Source organism: Strix uralensis, chromosome 22 (assembly GCF_047716275.1).
Source record: "Strix uralensis isolate ZFMK-TIS-50842 chromosome 22, bStrUra1, whole genome shotgun sequence".
In the NCBI taxonomy this organism is placed as follows: Eukaryota; Metazoa; Chordata; class Aves; order Strigiformes; family Strigidae; genus Strix; species Strix uralensis.
This window is the reverse complement of record NC_133993.1, coordinates 9,833,930-9,852,242: the sequence shown is the minus strand read 5'-3', so window position 1 is coordinate 9,852,242 and position 18,313 is coordinate 9,833,930. Positions and strand designations below refer to the sequence as shown.

The window sequence follows — 18,313 nt, the reverse complement described above, 5'->3', positions numbered from 1 at the left end:
AAAATGCTTCGTCGTTTGATGACTAGTGAGTATTTTGCTCTGTGACTACGAGTAAATGGAACTTAAGTGAGCAAAACAGAGTGAGAACGGATCAGCAGACTCACTGAGTTACTCCCAGCCACGGAAAAGGTACCGTGGGTCCAGGCTTTCCTGAGCCACTCGGCCTGCAAAGCCGGGGGACCCGCCGCGAATGTCCCCGTGTCCACAGGATGGTGCCAGCCACTCACTAACACCACCCCATCGCCCACTTCATCAGCGTCTCTAACAAATGCGCCAAAACCCAACGGCTGGGAGAAATGCTGCCTTTCAAGAGGGCACCAGGAGACGCAAACGCTGACCTTAGGAGTCAAAAAATTATATTAAATTATCAGCGCTGTGCTGCAGCCCCTCCGGGAAGCCCAGCCATTACCAAGCACCATCCCACAGGAGTCCAACTGCAGTATTCACCCAGGAGAATTCGATGTGAAGTGTTCTCGCTGCTCTTCCCTGTTTTCTGTTAAAAAAAAAGAAGCCTGGGAATCACTACAGAGGGGGAAACAGGACGGGAAAAGAAAGCGCCAGCACTTATTGCGGGAAGTTTTAATGCGAGCCCACCAGGTGTATGACACTTGCCATGGAAGTGGCAAATACCCCCCGTCTGGACGGGGTCGGTCCCGATGAGAACAGACTTGTCTTCACAGAAACACAGAGAGGGTTACGCTGCAGCACACTAAGTCTACTTGGACAGAGCAAAGCTCTGCTCAGAGCTCATCTGAGTCCCCCTCCCAGGCCCCTCTTGCTCCTTTAAGGACAAATTCTCAGTGACTGGAGCCCATTTCTGAAGCCGCTTTGTTTGTTGACTGCTCACTGGAAAGGCACAGCCATATCCAACCCGCTGCCTCCACAGACATTCTGCCCTTCTTCCCCCCAGGGCTCTTGGCTCTGTACAGGCTCCAGGACTTCCTACTTCATTTCTTCATAGTCCTGCGAGGGATCCAAGGTTGGGCCGGGAATCATCACCGTCTGAAAAAGCGAGGAACAAAATCAGCACGACACAGAGCAGCTCGGAACTGCTGTAACGGGAATTCTTCACGTTACAGAGCACGAGAAAGGGCGAGCAGGGGGTTCTGGCAATGCAAAGGCCTCGCACAGGAAGATGAGCAGAAGGCAGCAGCATGGGGGAGGACACAGAGGGGCAATGGGATGACGTGCCTCATACTACACAATAGTTCTCACCCCATTCCTCTCTAGGACCTGTTTTTAGTAACACAGGAAGACAGAGCACCTGCATCACTTTGCCAGGTTATGTAGAAGGAGCAGTAACCCCCTAAATTATCACACACATATCAAATGCCCTCGGTCTCCTGTTAACTAGAGGCTGATAACGCCACGTTTATAAATATGTATGCTTGCAGACTGACCCACCGCCTTCCCATTACAGGAAGCTCAGCTTCAGTTTTGAGCAGAATTAACTAGGGATTGATGTTTCACAGACACAGGCCACGCTGGTGCCTTTTCCTGGTGGCATTACCTTAATAATGGGGTCCTTCGGTGGAGCCCACTCTGGAACGATCTTGCCGTGCATCCTCCATGCGCCGTACGGGTTGACCAAGTACCTCTCAAACACGACATACTCCAAAACATCCTTGGGCACCTGCTCCCCCCCATACATCAGCCGCCCAAAGCGGTCATAGATTGCCAGAGTCTGTAAAAAGAACCGAGAAATGTACATTGGGCTGGCAGCAGGTTGGAGTCAGCTGGGAAGCGCGAGGGGCACGAGGGGACGTACCTGCCGCGTGTGCATCCGCACCGTCACCTGGCCGTACAGGTTGCCTCGGTTCACAATGCTGTCACATCGAACATGAACCACTCGTGGAGGCTCCAGCGACTCCACAAAACTCCACCGGATGGTCTTGTACCTGTTCCCACGCACCATTTCCTATATAAAGGAAAAAATAAGCACCAACTTAATAAGGATGTGAACTGAAGGACAAGCAAACTCCTCTATACAATGAGGCTTTTATGCATTAGCTATTCCTTAGACTTGTGCTTTCCCTCCCTGCTCTGTCCTTACTGCATCCAGAAAAAATGAGACAATCGGGTTCAGAGAGCCTTAAAGACCATGGAAGAGATCAAGGACATGCTACATCCAGATAAACACTTACTGGGTAGCAGCGCTCTGTCACCAGGGAGTGAAGTTTCTGCTTGTTAAAACTGCAAGTGAAACACACCCCGTTACTTGAATACACACGTATGGTACAGAGGTTTACTCACAAACCCCTCCTTCCCCAGAAGACCCACAATCTACTGGCAAAACAGAAAAAGAATTCTCAGCTGTGATCTCAGAACAAAAGCAGAACGTGAACGCAAGCTGGCTGACAAGACTTCAGGGAAAGACACAACATCCTTCGGAAGCCAGTTATGACCTAGATGTTTTACTGATGTTTGGAACTGTAACCAAGAATGATGCAGTTTTGAAATCTATTCTGTTACTGGAAAGCGGAACAAGCCAGTGCAGTGTCATTTCCCATCCAAACAATGCCCCGCAGCGTGATTCTGAACAGCACCAAACACCCACACATCTGCTGATAACGCGGGTGCTGCAACAGCTCATCTCTGCAGGTCAGGCCGAGATAAATTTTCTGCAACCTGCTTTTCATTATCAAAAGCAAGAGGGCACCGACCAGACCTCCAACACTCTACTCTTCACAGAGATGGGGGCAGAAAAGGATAAAGTACTTGTTGCAGAGGAGGTACGAGGATTAGAAAGACAAGGAAGAAAAACAGAGCGTGTAAGCAAAGAGAAGGCGGTCCGACATAACCACATCAGCCAGAGAAGGGGCCTTACTTTGCCAGGCAATTGTGAGCTTCAATAAATATCTCCTGCGCCTTCTCTGGGAAGGTTTTAGTGCTGAAATCCGGAACATGATCTTTTACCTTCCGCAGACTGAAAAGAGAAGAAAAGCTCTACAGTAAGTAAAGAACAACTTGGAAGTCTCTTGCATGTTTCAGATGATGGCAGCGATCTTACCCGGTTCAAGCCCAGCTTTTACCAGGGAGCGACTGAGAACTGGGGCCTCCCCACTAAGACATAACCTCTGGGTGCTCGTAAAACAGACATAGTGCTGCAAACCCAAAGAATCCCCAAGAAAATGAGTGCACGCTGTGTCCATTCACACCAGGACAGCTGCCCTGCGCTCATCCTCACACCAGGGACTCCTGGTTAAGTGGTACGACAACAACAATGGAAGAAGTGGGTAGAAAACAAAACATGTCATCTCACCACTGCAAGACAGAACCGAGCAAAACTTCTGCACCACAGACTAATTAAAAAGGGGGTACGTACGCTAGCTGGGAGGTGGCAGTCTGCCTCAGCTTCTCCATCTTTTGCTTCAGCCCATCTTTGGACAGGGAACTCAAGCGGGCATCGCCCTCAGGAGGGACATATGGGTCCATAATATCAGCTGTATGGAGAGAAGAAAGGTCAGGAGGAGGCTTAAAAACAGCAAAATGAAAGAAACGAAGAGGCAGCACCCTCTTTGTTTCCTTCCTCTGAGGGCTGGAGAAGCAGGATTCTGCCCTGATAATGTTTGCAAAATGAAATATGAGCACGCAGAGACCTGCTAGTCTAACACAGCTTGTCAGCAGGTGCCTGCTCTCTGCTCTCCTCTCCTGTACGGAATCACAGAACCATCTAGGTTGGAAGAGACCTTGAAGATCATCTAGTCCAACCATACAGCCCAGGATAGGAGGAAACACACTCAGCAGCAGGAAAGGCAACCTCCCTTGCTATTCCCTGCCCCTGGGTACGAAGGGGCCAACAGTCTGACACGCTTCCGAGGTGAAGCAGGGCAGCTACCCTCCCTCAGCAGGAGGCAGAGCACATAGTTCAGTCTATTGCAGACAGACACTGTCAGCACGGTCACACCATTTAGATCAATTGCTCCATCCTGCTACTTTGCATTATTTTTGCCCGTGAGAAAAGACCAAAGCAGGCTTTCTACCACCTGTGCAGGCCAAGTAGAAATTCCGTTCTACATGTTCCTCAGGAAATATGGTCCCCAAAGACTTGAGTCTCTTCTCCTTCTGTTCTGGGGTCAGTTCTCTGGCCCATTCGGGGACAGAAAACCTCTTCTTCGTTCTCACTGGGACAAGAAGACAGGCCGGAGCCGCTCCAGCAGGACGGAGCACTGACTCCGCAGTCTACGGAAGAGAAATAACGCAGCCATGGAGTCAGCCCAACGGCCAAGAAACACCACCAACATTCTGATTTATTTCCCTTCACACCTCCCAAACACAGCGCAGCTGTAAACACACCAAACACCACTACTTGTAGTGTCCCGTCCCATGGCCCTCTCCATACTCCCTCCGTCCCTGACTCAGAATCAGAGAATCACTTAGGTTGGAAAAGCCCTTGAAGCTCCTCCAGCCCAACCATGAACCTCACCCTGACCATTCCCAGCTCCACCAGATCCCTCAGCGCTGGGTCAACCCGACTCTTCAACCCCTCCAGGGATGGGGACTCCCCCCCTGCCCTGGGCAGCCCATTCCAACGCCCAACAACCCCTTCTGCAAAGAAATCCTTCCTAAGAGCCAGTCTGACCCTGCCCTGGCGCAGCTTGAGGCCATTCCCTCTTGTCCTATTGCTTGTTACTTGGTTAAAGAGACTCATCCCCCCTCTCTGCACCCTCCTTTCAGGGAGTTGCAGAGGGCCATGAGGTCTCCCCTCAGCCTCCTCTTCTCCAGACTAAACCCCCCCAGTTCCCTCAGCCGCTCCCCATCAGACCTGTGCTCCAGACCCTGCACCAGCTCCGCTGCCCTAATCTCCCCACATCCCTTGTCCCGTGCCCCCTCAGCCCGCCGCCGCTCCTCGCCGGCCGCCCCAGCCCCGCTCCCGGGCCCCACCTGCCAGCACACCCTGAGGCCCAGCCGACCCAGGCCCGCCTTCATGGCGGCCGCCATCTTCCCCGCGCGCGGGACGCCGGGACGTGGGCGTGGCCGAGGCGTGGCCGAGGAGTGGCGGGGAAGGGGCGTGGCCGAGGAGGCCGCGCGCGGAGGGGGCGGGGCCAGCGGGAACCCGCGCCGCGGCCGGCGAGTGGAAAATTCCATCGGCTGCGCGCGCGGGGGCGGGGGGGGGAGGCTCCAGAGGCTCCACCCCGAGCGGCCGTGGGGGGGGACCCCGGTGGCTGGTGCAGTGCGGGGGGTGGACGAGGGGGGCTTCTGCAGCTCCAGGGGTGCCGAGAAAAGGGGTGCGGGCCCCCTCCCCGTGCTACGTGCGACAAGCGAGGGACCCTCCCCATGCAGGGGGTGCTGGGGGGTGTCGGGGCCCCCCCCGGAGCTGCGCAGCCCCCCAGCAGCTCAGCTCGGTTCCGGGCGCAGCAGCAGGAATCGGCGCTTGATGCTTTTCGAATTGCAGCACCGCTCCGGAGGGGGGGGGGGGCGCTCAGGGATGAGGGTCCCATCGAAAACATCCCATGGGACAGCCGGACACACCGGGGTGCAGCAGCTCGGGGGGTGCAGCAGCTCGGGGGGTGCAGCACCGGGCACCCTAAAGCCAACCACACTTATCCCAAACCTCCATCCCTTGAAATTCCAGCTCCAGGAGGCCCAGTGACACCCCGAGGATGCTCAGCACCCACCCACAGCCGCAGCATGAGGCCTCAGTCCATCTTGCAGACCCAAAGGCAAACACAGCTTGGGGGTGCGATCCCCGGGGTGGCCCTGCAGGAGGTGGGGGGGCTCATCGGGAGGCTCCGGGCTGCGCTCGCTCCGCCTGGCCGTGCTCCCAGTTTGCTTTGGGGACTGTTGATCTTGGCTACGAGGAAGCGTTGCTCCATCGGACAGCTGGTTAATGTGTAGTGACGGCTTCGCTGCGCCCGAGACCGTTGATCCCAGCCCACGCTGTTATCTGTGCTGGCATGAGCAGGGCCAGTCGGGAGCGGCCCCACGGGGCTGTGCCGAGGGGCACGGAGGGGGGAGCCAGGCACCCATGGGTGTGGGGATTGCATCTGCATCCCGGCAGTGGCTCCGAGAGTCTGGCAGGATGCTCGTGGGGGCTGAAAAATAGGAGAGGGGGGATCTTTCCAGCTGCATCCCTGGCAGGAAAACAGGGCTGAAGCCCCAGGGCTGCGGAGCCAGTCCCGGAGCAGCCGGGGGCTGAGTCACTGGCCCCAGCGCCCCACGGCCCCGGCGCTTTCCCACGGCTCGTGGGGACTTGTGGGGCTGGATTTTCCCAGCCCATCTGGCTTTCCTGGCTGCAGAGCTGCCCCGTGATGCCATCTCAGCCGGTTTTACCACCGTGGGCAGCTGTTTCAGGGCTCTGGCAACCCCCTGGGGCCACGTCCTCGCTGGGGGGGGCTGCTGGGGAGCACGGCCCAGGAGCGTCCCTGCCTGCTGCAGTTCGGGCCGGGGCTTGCCCCAGCAGTGGTGGCCTCTGGAGATGCCACTTTGACGGTGCCCCCAGCCCACATGTGACCTTCCCCTTGCAAAACCACCTCGCAGGGATTTGTCCCACTGGAGAGCAGGACCAGGGCTGGGATTTGGAGGGACCTGAGCATCAACAGAAGTGGGACAGTGGGATGTGCTCAGCACTTGCCCAACGCTGAGCTGTCCCAGCCAGCTCCAGCCAGCGGCTTGGCCACGTTTGCCTTCATTCTTGCGCAACTTGCCCCAGGTACAGGGCCACGGGCAGACCCGCATGAATGCATCTCCACACAGGGAGAGGGGGAAGCGAAGTAAAACTCCTCCCACCCACCCCCCACCACCTCCCGGGAACAGCCTGCGGAGCAAGAGGCCCCAGGAGCCACTTTGCAGCTTCGAGCGGGCTGTTGTCCCCGTGCTCCCAAATACCAGAGATTCCTGCCCTAAGCCACCGACCCAGACCTGTGAGGCAGGATTAGCCAGTGCCCTCCAGCTGCTCCCGCTCTCGGCAGGAACGGCAAAAACTCTGGCAAAAGAGAGAAGAAAAGAAAAGCCTCTCTTGGGATCTTTCTCTTTCTTTTCTTCCCCTTTTTCCCCCTTGTTTTCCTAATTAAAATGGTGCACTGACAGCGGTTGGTGGCTGCAGAGTCTCTGGGCTAATTACAGCTCCTGGCTTCCACCCCGTCCGTTTGTCCCCAGGCCCTCCCCAGTCTGGCGCTGCAGGAGAACCCGGTTTGGTTGGGACACGGCGGCGGAGGAGGCGGCTTCCCCGCAGCTTTCTCAGTGGAGGCTCGCTCTTTCTTCCTTTCTTTCTTTCTGGATTCTTGCTGACAGCAGCATCTGTCATCTAACAATATCTCCCGCGCGGAGCAGCAGCCACAGAAGGCACCCGGAGCCCTTTGCTGAGGACGAGCCCCCTCGCTGCCCCCAGCGCTGGGCACACACTGGGAGGGCACCCAGTGACCTGCGCAGCCACTGGGGACAGGAATTAAAGCTCAGAGGAGACAATCCCCTCCGCCTCCCTCCCGCTGTGGCGAGCAGCTCTGCTCCAGGAATAGGTTTATCCTGCCGCTGACCTTGCTGCCTGCCCAGCCGTGGCTCTGCCTGCAGAGAGTTACCCGTGGCCACGAGTGGTGCCAGGGCATCGAAAGCAGAGGCGAGGCAGGAGAAGAAGCGTTTTTTGCCCCAGCAAGGTCTCTCAGTGTGGCCTCGGGGCATCCCCAGTGTGGCACCACCGGGCTGAGTCCTCCTCCGTCCAGCCTGGCTGCAAATCACGCACGGAGGCTCCCACCCAACCCACGCGGGGCCGTGGGATCACCCCTCCACCCCTTTCCTCGCTGTGGGGGAGACGGGACTTTCTCCCCAGCACCCCACAGGCATCGCAGGCGTGAACTCGCTTGCAACAACAACGACGAAACTTTTTCCAGCCCCAAGTCCCAGCACCGACACGTCCCCACGCAGGGCCCACACCCCACGGTCTGCCCGTGTCCGTGTGTCCCGCGGGGCCCCGCCGAGGCGTTGGGAGGGGACGGAGGCAGGAGCAAGGGGAGGGCGGCAGCTGCCCGAACCCCCCGCGTGGCTCCGGCTGTTTCCTTGTCTCCCTTCCCCTCCTCGGGGCTCTGTAGCACAATGCGGCTCCGTGGAAGCCCCAGATGAACCCGGGCTCATCAGCGTTTGGTTTTTATAATGATGTGTTAAGAGCTTTCTGTACTTTCTCCCTGCCCCAGTTCGAGCCGCCGGCTCCTCCAGATCTCAGCAAATCCCCACTCCCTCTCTCGCTCAGCATTAACTTATATTTTAAACAGCGAAGTACCACTTTTAGCAAAAATAAATCTCTTTGGGGGGGGGGGGGGGGAAATGGAGCAACTGCAGTTTGTAGTGGTGGAAGGCAATTAATGATTTCCTGCCTCTGCGAGCTGGGCTTCCTTCTTAAAACGAGGGAGGTTGTGGCACCCACAAAGACAGAGCACGTTTCCTTTCGGGGGGGCTGAGACTCCCCCGGGTCCGTGTTTAACACCACACGGGGCCAGGCAGGAGGCAGCAGCCGCGCTGCTGCTCCAGGATCGCTGTGGCAGGTCCCGGGGCTGAGATTCTCACCCCGCAAGCTGGGTGCGGGGAAAGCCACCGCAGGCTCTTCCAGAGGAATTCAATTTTTCGCCCTTCTTTTTCCCATATAAAGTCTTTATGAAGAATTTTTTAAACTTCCTGCTGGTGTTTGTCACAAAACCCAAACAGCCATCCAACATCACCCACTTGGGACATTTATTACCCTGTAAATACTGTTCGCTGGATTGTGTACATAGCTTTTTAAGACGGATTCCTTACATAGCATCTTCCACAAGCCTCAGCAACACTCCGCAGCGCTCCCGACCCCGGGGGCGAGCAGGGAAAACCCCGAAGGGCTGCGGTACCACGGGGTGGGCAGCACCGGCTGCTCGGCCACGGGAAACGGCAGAGGAGCCCCTTTCTGCTCAAGGGCTTAAGAGGGTTTTTTTTACTGATGAGGACGTGAGCCTGGCCACGAAGGGCTGCTGCCCGCGCGTCAGCAGCCCTGGGGTTTTACCGGGAGCCCTGCAACACCCAGGTTTCACCTTGATGCTGCGGTTCAAGCACGGGGAGGAGGAGGAGAGCGGCTGTTAGCTCAGAGTGGGGAGAAAACCAACCCCACGCGGCTGTCTGGACAGGTCAAGCAAGCCTGGAGGCCAGGACACCCTCTCCCTGCTCCACACACATATTGCCGTATTTTTGCTGCAAAGTCCGAGAGGTTTAAGCCGACGTCATGATTTTTTTTAACGCTGGGGTTAGCGATAGGTACAGCCCAAGGTCTGCGAGCAGCGCGGCCTTATCTGGAGCTGGGGAGCGCAGAAGTGACCGAACCCAGGGAGAAAGGGACCTGCGTCCTCCAGACAGAAGGGCCGGAGGCTGCCCGGTGCCCAGCGGGTGCTCGGAGGATCGGACGGGGCAACGAGCAGCCCAGGAAAAAGCCAAAATCTGCGTGGTGCTGGCGTGGGGCCTGCCAGCTGCTTGGTGCCGGGAAAAAGTAATGGCTAAAATAAAGAGAACTAAGAGGAAAACCTCAGGACACAACATAGTGGAGCTCATAAAACATTTTCTGAGTTAGACCTGAGTCTCAGCTCGGGGCTTAGAGGTGCCGCGGAGCAGGACGTGCTCCCGGAGGACCTGGGACCAAACAGACCCCGAAGGGGCTCTGAGCCCTGGCGGCACCCATGGGTGCCACGAGATGCCGGGGGACAGGGCTGCCACGCGATGGCCCTACGGCCCCGCGGCACCCCACCACGGGTGACCGTCCTCACGCTGCACGCCCCCCTCCCGTAAGGCACAACCTCCCCACCGGGAGCCCGGACGTATCCCCGGGTCCCCCCGGGGCTGCCAGACCGCTCCACCCTGGGCGCACAGTGGGTCCCCCGCGACCTCTCAGCCCCCTTGGAGCACCGGGAAGGGGTGCGCTGCTCCAGCCCCGCCCCGGGCCGGGGGCACCGGGAGCCCCCGTTAACGGGGTGCACCCTGCCAGCCCCTCCCCGGGCCGGGATCCCCCGTTGCTGGGGTGCACCGTGCCCCCCCCCGGCCGAGAGCCCCCGTTAACGGGGCGCACCCTGCCAGCACCCCCCCGCGCAGCACGAGCCCCGCTCCCCTCAGACCGGCACCACCGGCCGCGCGGGGCGGGGCGGGGCGGGGCGGACGCACGCACGCACGCACGCACGCGCACCAGCCCCGCGCCGCTTACGCAACGCGCTCGCGCCGCTCTACGTGCGCGGCCGCGTGGCGCCGCCGCCGCGCGCACGCGCACGCGCTGTTCCTCCTCCCTCTCTTCCTCCTCCTCCTCCTCCTCCTCTTCTCCCACCTCCCCCCCACATTCCCCCCCCCACCCCTCTCTACACCGGCCGCCTCGTGCCGGGAGCGCGCGCGCGCCCCCGCCCCTCCCTCCTCCTTCTCCTCCTCCTCCTCCCTCCTCCTCCTCCGCCGCCGCTCGCCCGCTCTCTCGGTGTGTCGGTGCGGGGCCGCCGCGTCGCCCGCAGGAAGCCTTCCCGCCCCCCGCCGCCGCCGCCGCTCCGCCGCCCCCTCCTCCTCCCCCGCCGCCCCGCCGCGGGGGGGCGCAGCCCCGCACCCCCTGCCGCCGCCCCGCCATGCCGGAGAAGCGGCCCTTCGAGCGGCTGCCCGCCGACGTGTCCCCCCTCAACTACGGACTCTGCCTCAAGCCCGACCTCATCGACTTCACCTTCGAGGGCAAGCTGGAGGCCGCCGTGCAGGTAGGGCCCCGGCCCGGCCCCTCCTCCACGTCCGCCCCCCCCCCCCCCCCGCCGGGCCCTGAGGGGACCCTTCCCTCAGCCCGCTCCTCCCGCCGACGGGCCCTGAGGGAGCCCCGCCAGCCCGCCGGGCCCAGCCCCCCCGCCCCCCCCCCCCCCCCCTCCTTCCCTCAGCCGGGCCCTGAGGGAGCCCCGTCCGCCGGCGGGGGCCCGATCCCCCCCTTTCCCCTTCCCTTCCTCGCCGCTGGGCCCTGAGGGCCTTCCCCCCCGCCCCCCCTCCGCGTCAGCCCGCCGGGGCCCGGCCCTCGGCGCGGTGGAGCCGGCCAGGCAGGTGCAGGGAGGCCGCTCGGAGCTCCCCCCGCCCCCCCCCCGCGGTCTCCGCCCTCCCTTTCCATTCAGCCTATACATATATATGTATATACACCCCCCCCACCCCGGGGCCAGGCGTCGGGGAAGGGGAGAGGGCAGCCCGCGGGCCCCGCCCTGCCCCGCTCCGGCCCCCGAGAGGAGCGGGAGCGGCTGGGGAAGGGCTGGGGGGCCTCGCCCCGCCGCCTCGAGCCCCGCGGCTCCCCCTCGGGCTACGTGGGGGGGTGCCCGGCCCGATCCTTCCCCCCCCTCCCCGTTTCTTCTCCCGCCTGCCCGCGGCCCCCCTGGTAAAAGTCTGTATGTAGGTTAGACGTGGAGCGGTCGGAGCCGCGGATATCTGCCTCGCTGGTATCGCCGGCTTCCCCCGAATCTGTAGTGAGCACCCTGTTCTTGTTTTCAGCCTCCAGCGTGCTGCTTTTATCTCTCTCCAGCCATTCAGATGGCTCGGGATTTTGCTGGAAAGACAAACTACCACAGATGCAATTAAATGAGAACTCCCCCGGTGTAGTACGGTGAGCTGGTAGGCCGCAGTGTCTTGAAAAGCTTGAAGTCAGTGAAGCGACAGGCTCGGTTAACGGTGGGAAGGGGTGTGCGAACTGAAAACGCCGTGTCTTCTGCCTTTTCTGAAAGGCAAAAGCTTTCCCGTGTTCATGCTTCAAAGGCAGAATGTTTGATGAAAGCCCTGAAGTCTCATAGTCATTCTCAGGCTGCTGTGCCAAGATTTCCTAAATTTGCTTTCATGTCTTTCCTTGTGCAATGATTTGAAATAGATACAGAATTGTAAGGGCTTACCGGACTTTTTCTTGCAATGGGATGACTGTATCAAGAGCTCCACAATATTTGAGGGAGATTTTAAATACTGAGATGTGTACAGATTTAAATCTTGCTCTGGAGAGGTGGTTTAAACCCCTCTTTTAAAACGAGGTAACATCAGGGTAACAAAACTGCTGAATCTGAAGCACAGGTACAGAAGAGCGCGAGTGCCTCAGTGGGCAAGTGTCTGGTGTCAGTGGAAGCTGGGGAGGGCAAAAGCTGTGACTGATGGTGAATCTTGTGACTTTTGGGACCTGGAGGAAGACAACCAGAGATGAGTAAGTTTGTGTCATGTGGAAGAAAGGCTGGAAACATAAATCGCCTTGTGGATTTTGTTCTAGCTCAAGTCCTCAGGCTGCTGCTGTCTTTGGAGTCTCGGTTTGATGGTGCATCAGCCTGGGTGAAAATGCGAGCTTGAGGAATTCCCAGTCTCTTCCGTCTTAATCCTAGCCACCTATTCCTGTCTTCGCACCCAAGTTGCTGCTCCTCAGCCCTGTTACAGCTGTGGGGCTGTGCTGTAAATGGGATCACCGAAATCATCCAGGTTAAAAATAACACTCGGGGGGAGGGGAGTAGTGGCTTTTTAAGCCAACGGTGCTCCTGAGGGGAGAGTAGTATTGAACAGCAGCCTTGGCAACTTAGTTTAAATCCAGGAATAACAAGGTTTTGGAGGCTTCTTGTGGAGATGGTAGTTGATTTGCAGATTTTTAGCCCTGTTGAGATCTTTTGAATATTGTTTGCCGTTCAGGGGATTGCTCAATGAATTCCTAGAGCAATGGATACCACCTGACAATGCGAAATCCTGGACTTTCCTACCAGCTGAGGGCATGTGTTAAGGAAGAGCACTGATCTGGCAGGTTCAAGGTTGTAAAAAATCTCTTGTTCACATCATGGTGAGCTGATCTGATGTTCCCACGGAGAGGAGGATTAAAAAAATACAGGGTGAGGTTTTTAAAACATAGCTAAAGTATATCTCTTTATTTTTAAATGACTTTTAACAACCATAGACCAAAGAATTGCGAGGCCACATCCTGGCTGCGTGCAGGCAAGTACAGCAGAGGTGCGGGAAGGTGTGGGGTGAGTGTTCGCGTGGTCGTCTTGAGTTAGAAATCTGGAGAAGTTTGCTGTGGCTGCCAGTGGCCAAAGCACAGTAAAGGCACATTCCAGAAAATTGGGGAGTAATTATTCTGCACCTTAGGCAAGAAGAACAACCGGCTTGCCTACAGTACTAGGTGGAAAGGATATTTTTTTGTACAAGGGAATGGCTTACTGAAGCATATGCTAACATTTACTAGTTGTTTGTTATTGAGCTGGGATTGAATCTAGGAAACAAAAAATCATTTGTGTGCTTTTGGATGTAATTGGTTCCGTTAAGGAACTGTTGGCCATTTCTGCTAGCACCTTGTGATGAGGTGGAGCTCATCGAGGCATTCGGTGTTCAGCAGACTGGAGAGCTTTGGCATACATTGTACAGTCATCGAGGTAAAAGTGATTTTATGTTAAGACACAAACTTTGAATTTTTCAGGTTTTAGGTAGGGAAATACACTGCCTCCTCTTGAAGATCCAGGTATCGTTTTTTTATAAGCAATCAAGAATAATTATTAGTCCTTCTGCTCCATTCCAGTATGATAATGGCTGGGAAAGCAACAATTCACATCAAGTACTTAAACCAGCCTCTGTGTAGAATTTTGGTAAGTCTTGGGAGCGCCAAGCCCTAAAGAAATGTTCAATAACCTTCCAGTCTTGGCTTTGGGGCAGTACACTTGTGCTGGCTCTTGTACACAGAAGTAACTTAACAAAACATTTTGTCTTTACGCCACAGTAATAAATGTTGCACTTGTATGGCCCCTTCAAATAAGCTTCAGAGGATCAAGCTTTTTGTGGTTCAAAAGATAACGCTGCTGCTTCAGTGTCAGCAGTGACCAGGTTGATTTCAAAGCCTTAAAAAGAAATGATGTGTGTTTGTAGTTTATTGTGGCACTTCTAGTTTTCGGGTTAGAGAATGGGTCCCCTGTCTAGTATTTGTTGTTTTTTGTTAAAGGAATGATGCTGAAATCTGTCTCTTGATAGTTTAATTTTGTAGCCTTTTGAGGCTGCTCTTGTTAAGTATCTGGTAACCTATATGTGAAGTTTTGCCTGGTTACTCAAGATTTTTAAATAATGTAATTTGTGGTCATATGAATATTTTTGAAGTCTGCAGAATTGTGTAACAATTCTATAAACTGACAGTATAAAATTGCCATTTATCACAGTTAAAAAACCAAAAATCCTTAAATGAACTATTTCACGAGGAAACCTTGTCACAGCTAGGACAAAACGTGGTTGTGGGAGAGTCGGACGCTGCGTGTCGGTAGCAGATCTGGAGCTGAAATAGTCGCCTGCTCACCATCCTGTGATCGCTCTGTCGGTTATGTCATCTTTTAGCATTTTAAACTGTTGATTTGTTGGGTGTGTGGGGATGTTTCTGAATGAGCACGATTAAGATTTTTATTTTTTTGGGGTGGAAATAGTTCATCTACTTTATTCATCTGTTAGCCTGAGATTTAATTATTATAACCCTGATTCTCAGGATCTAGTTATCAGTGCAGTACACTCATATTACTCAGTGTCTAGGTCAACTTTTTTCCATTCTGCTTTTGACTCCTGGGAGGCCTAACTCAGAGCTGGAACAAAGAGGGGATGTGTGGCCGTTCTGTTCTTCAGCATCGTGCTGAAAAGGCAAACATGAGTAACTAGCAACAGAAACAAACATCTGGCTCCCAAAGTTCAACGGTTATTTTAAGCTTTTAAATAGAAGTTCTTAACGCTGTCATGGCTCCAAACGATCACCTGTCTGGCGCAGGGTGTAGTGATGCAGAGCTTTGGAAAGGTGCATGGTTGTCTTCTGACTTCCTGGTATTTACCTCTCTATAAACTACCTTTGGAGAGCAGTGTGTGGTGATTCACTTCGTTCATTAAAAATTACAGTGAGGTGTTTCTTGGTTGCAGAGCAACCTATCTATAAAGAATTTACAAGCTGAGGAAGACGGCTCTTTTAAATATCTTTCGCAGTCCCTTTAATATGTCTTAAGGAGACTTATATTTAGCAATGTTTAACCTGTATCTGTTGCTTTTTATAGGTTAATTATGTGGTATCTGCTAGACTAAAGAATGTGTAGTCTTCTGATCCTGCTGCATGCCAGTTAAAGATTAATTGTGACACTCTTGTATGTAGGCCTTGAAAAATTAAGCTTAATGGGTGTAGTATTTGTGCTCAGTATCTCCTGGGGGGGGGCGGGGAAGTTGTCTGGTATAACTACACGGTCATGTTATCCGGCATTGTAACGTCCAGCACGTGAAATTAGACGTGAATTTGGGTGCTAAAGGTACCACGCAGAGTGTTCGTGTCTGGTGCTTCGAAGTCAAGACCTCGGCGCTCTGTGTACCCTTAGGCCACCGGCTTTTCAAAAATAGGAATGCCTTTGCTCTTCTCCCCCCCAGCAAGGCCTCTTTCAGTTCTGTAATTCATAAGGCGAAGATGATTGCATTGATCGGAGTTTGCAGGGTTTACTCGTCTGAGTTTGACGCTTCTGATGTGTGTGTGACTGCTACGGGTGAATGTAGTTGGACGCTCTTTAGAATGAAGTGGATTGTTCCAGTGGGCCAGTTAGTTGTGGCACTGGTAATTTTACTACTTGGCTACCATAATTTGCTTGAGATACAGATTAATAAAAGTCTTTATTCCTTTTCTCATTGAAGTTTTGAATTTTTAAAAAGTTACATCCTAGAACACCACTGAGGTAATTTTAGTTGTCTATTTTTAGAGAGTAAAATGCTAAAAACACACATGCTTGTTATAATACTACATTTAGAAAAGGACTTCAAAGCCGAGTGACAAGATTTTCATTATCCAGGCTTATAAGTGTCTCCAGAGAATTAGTTTTGACTGTAGAAGATGTCTTTTGGTGCACCTTACCCTGTATTTCAGGTAGGCTGGCATTCTGCTGAAGCCATTCAAATTCTTGTTTCGAATGTCCTAAAAAGGTTTTTCCATCAGGTCCTTTCCTGCTCTGATAACCGGGGGAAATCAAAAGCTTTACAGCGTCTTCAAGTCCTAGTTGGCAGAGCTAACTAATTTAGTCTTTTTAGCTCCTCTTCTGTCAAATGATATTACCTTGGAAAACTTTTTTGGGGGAACTTAAACTGTTACCTCTTTTTTGGGTGAGATTTTCCTCCCCAGAAGCAAGCGCTGAGCACACATGGGGCTGTGCAGGGGTTTGGGAAGCGTGTGTCATCTTAGTCTGACGGCAGGTTACCAACACAGTTAAAATGTCTTAAAGGTCTGCAGTTCTATTGCAGGGCAGACCTGCCTGTGGTATCTGGGTCTGGCTAATCTCAATAGGTAGTTGAATTCTGATTGATGTTACTAGAGTTTCATCAAAAGCAACAGGTTTAAGGTTTTTGAAACACCCCTTCGTTCCAGGTATTGGTCTTGGTTCCTCTGCTGCTTTTAAGCATGGCAGCCTTATGGCTACTTTTGTTGCAGGCATTTATAGCTTGCTCTTGCCTTGATTAGCCTCTTCTTGTTGAAGAGTAAATTTATTATTTTATAGAGCAAGGTGAAGCAGGGTGACAGTTCACATCTATACAGCTCTGTAATTGGTCATACCTTATGCAGTGAGATGCTTTTTTGCCTTCTCATATGATTGCATTCATGAAAAGCACTGCATGAGCAGAGTATCTGTCTTCCAGAACATAGCAATAGCAGTTTCAAGGTATCACTTACAGTAAAACACATTCATTCATCTTCATGATATATCTGGTGTCTGTAAGCATTAGGCCATAGGTTCTTGTGAGATCAAATGGTCATGAGTTAAGTATGCTGGGTGGTTTATAGTTTTGTTTTGGTTTTGTACTTACAGGTGTGTCTGTACTTCATGATGTTTAGTGGATCAGAGGGGAGGAGGCTCTCATGCTACAGCCTGTGTGCCAACATGAAAACTCCCCCCCCGAATTAAATTATGAGAGCCTCAGAAGTGTGCTGCACGGTACACTGTCAATGTTCATATCTGCACGCTGAATTCTGCCCTTTATTTTTCAGGAGTTGCAGGGTAAATGTTTTTTTAGGCTACTGGTTCACTCAGTCCCTTTAAATGTTTTCTAATATGTTGCACTCCTTTGTAAAACTGGCTTGATATTTGTAGGAGGTAAGAAAAAATAATCTAAAAATAGGTAATTGTCTAAGGAGCCTCTGAAGTTGTCTCTGCTTAAACCTAAACTTTCTTATTTTGCAGGCCCAGTGCTACGCTGAAAATTCTTTTCTCCTCAGAAGAGGTTGTTTTTTAAAGATCAAGCCTATTGTTAAACCCAGTATTGTCTGCAATTTGGGCAGCTCTTTATGCATCTTGAATTCTTAATCCAGAGAGATTTGGAATTGTAGATTGAATAAAAATCTCTACTAGACATTTATAAAAAGCTTTCTCAGTCTGATTCTTCTGTGTTTTAGAAGACCTTGAAAAACCTCAAACCCTAATATTGTGATGAAAATTGTTGGGCTTTGATCTTAGATTTTGGGAAGTGTTGTAATCCTTTAGTTGCATGCACGCCAAATTGGGGAAAAAAAAACAGATTTCAGATTGTAAATCTTTACTGGAAGCATCAAATCTAACCTGTTTCACTTCAGCTCTTACATTTGTTCATTTTATGCTTTGCAAGCATGTTGTTTTTAGAATCAGGTTATGTTTATTAGGTAATACTGTTTTGGTTTTACTTCCATAAAGAGGCAACAGGGTGAAAACAACACAGCTCTTCTGCGCTGTTGTGTAGGACACACCTACTGCAGGGTGCCTGACAAGCAGGATTTGGAAGGATTCACTAATGGTTACGCTTGTCAAAAATTATAAGCCCTTACGTAATATTTATTCTACAGACAATTCTGTTAATAGGAATAAGCCGTAGACATTTGCTTCAGAAGCAGAGTTGGGGACTGAGGTTAGAAAGAAACTTCTGAGTTAGGTTTGTCTGTGTCAACCATGGACTGGGGGGGTTGGCTTTCCTCGGAGTATCTGGCATTAGCCCTTTGGTTATCAGATGATTGGACTAGATGGACCGTTCTTGTGATGTGGGTGCGCCTATTAAGTTATACATTTAAACTACTTAAGTCTCTCTTATCACTGACTAGACTTGAATTTGGTTTTTATGTACACAATGACTAAGGAACCATTCCTTCAGCGAGCCTAGGTAGAACAGCTTAGGACCGAGTATCTGCTTCCGTTTACTCATCTCGTGCAGATACCAGCTCCTTTATGGCAGAGTGATAAGTGTCTGCTTCAGCTGCGACACTTCAGCTTATTATTTTGGCTTTACTTGTAATAAATGCACTGACACTCAGATGCTCGAATGGTGCTGGCGTGCACGCACAGAGCGCTTGGCTGGTTTTGCTACGGGGTGAAGGAGATCTTGGTTCGTGGGAACCAGTTTCCATCCCAAA

The 18,313-nt window shown here is 53.2% G+C and overlaps 2 protein-coding genes across 2 annotated transcripts in view; one reads left to right on the top strand and one right to left on the bottom strand.

Annotated features, from left to right (window-relative positions):
• Window positions 1–564: 564 nt before the first annotated feature.
• MRPL45 (mitochondrial ribosomal protein L45) lies at window positions 565–4,973 on the bottom strand. The gene is made up of 8 exons (XM_074891812.1): window positions 4,885–4,973; window positions 3,987–4,182; window positions 3,326–3,443; window positions 2,828–2,926; window positions 2,145–2,193; window positions 1,769–1,918; window positions 1,511–1,684; window positions 565–1,002 (listed from the first exon to the last, which is right to left on the bottom strand). Exons 1-8 carry the CDS (start codon window positions 4,939–4,941, stop codon window positions 943–945), a joined length of 903 nt encoding a protein of 300 aa, XP_074747913.1. The 5' UTR covers window positions 4,942–4,973; the 3' UTR covers window positions 565–942.
• A 5,348-nt stretch (window positions 4,974–10,321) lies between these two features.
• The window catches only part of NPEPPS (aminopeptidase puromycin sensitive), a 39,096-nt gene continuing 31,104 nt past the window's right edge, over window positions 10,322–18,313 (top strand). The window contains exon 1 of the mRNA XM_074892522.1: window positions 10,322–10,667. Within this exon, the coding sequence (XP_074748623.1) occupies window positions 10,545–10,667 (123 nt within the window). The 5' untranslated portion in view covers window positions 10,322–10,544. The remainder of the gene's footprint in view (window positions 10,668–18,313) is intronic.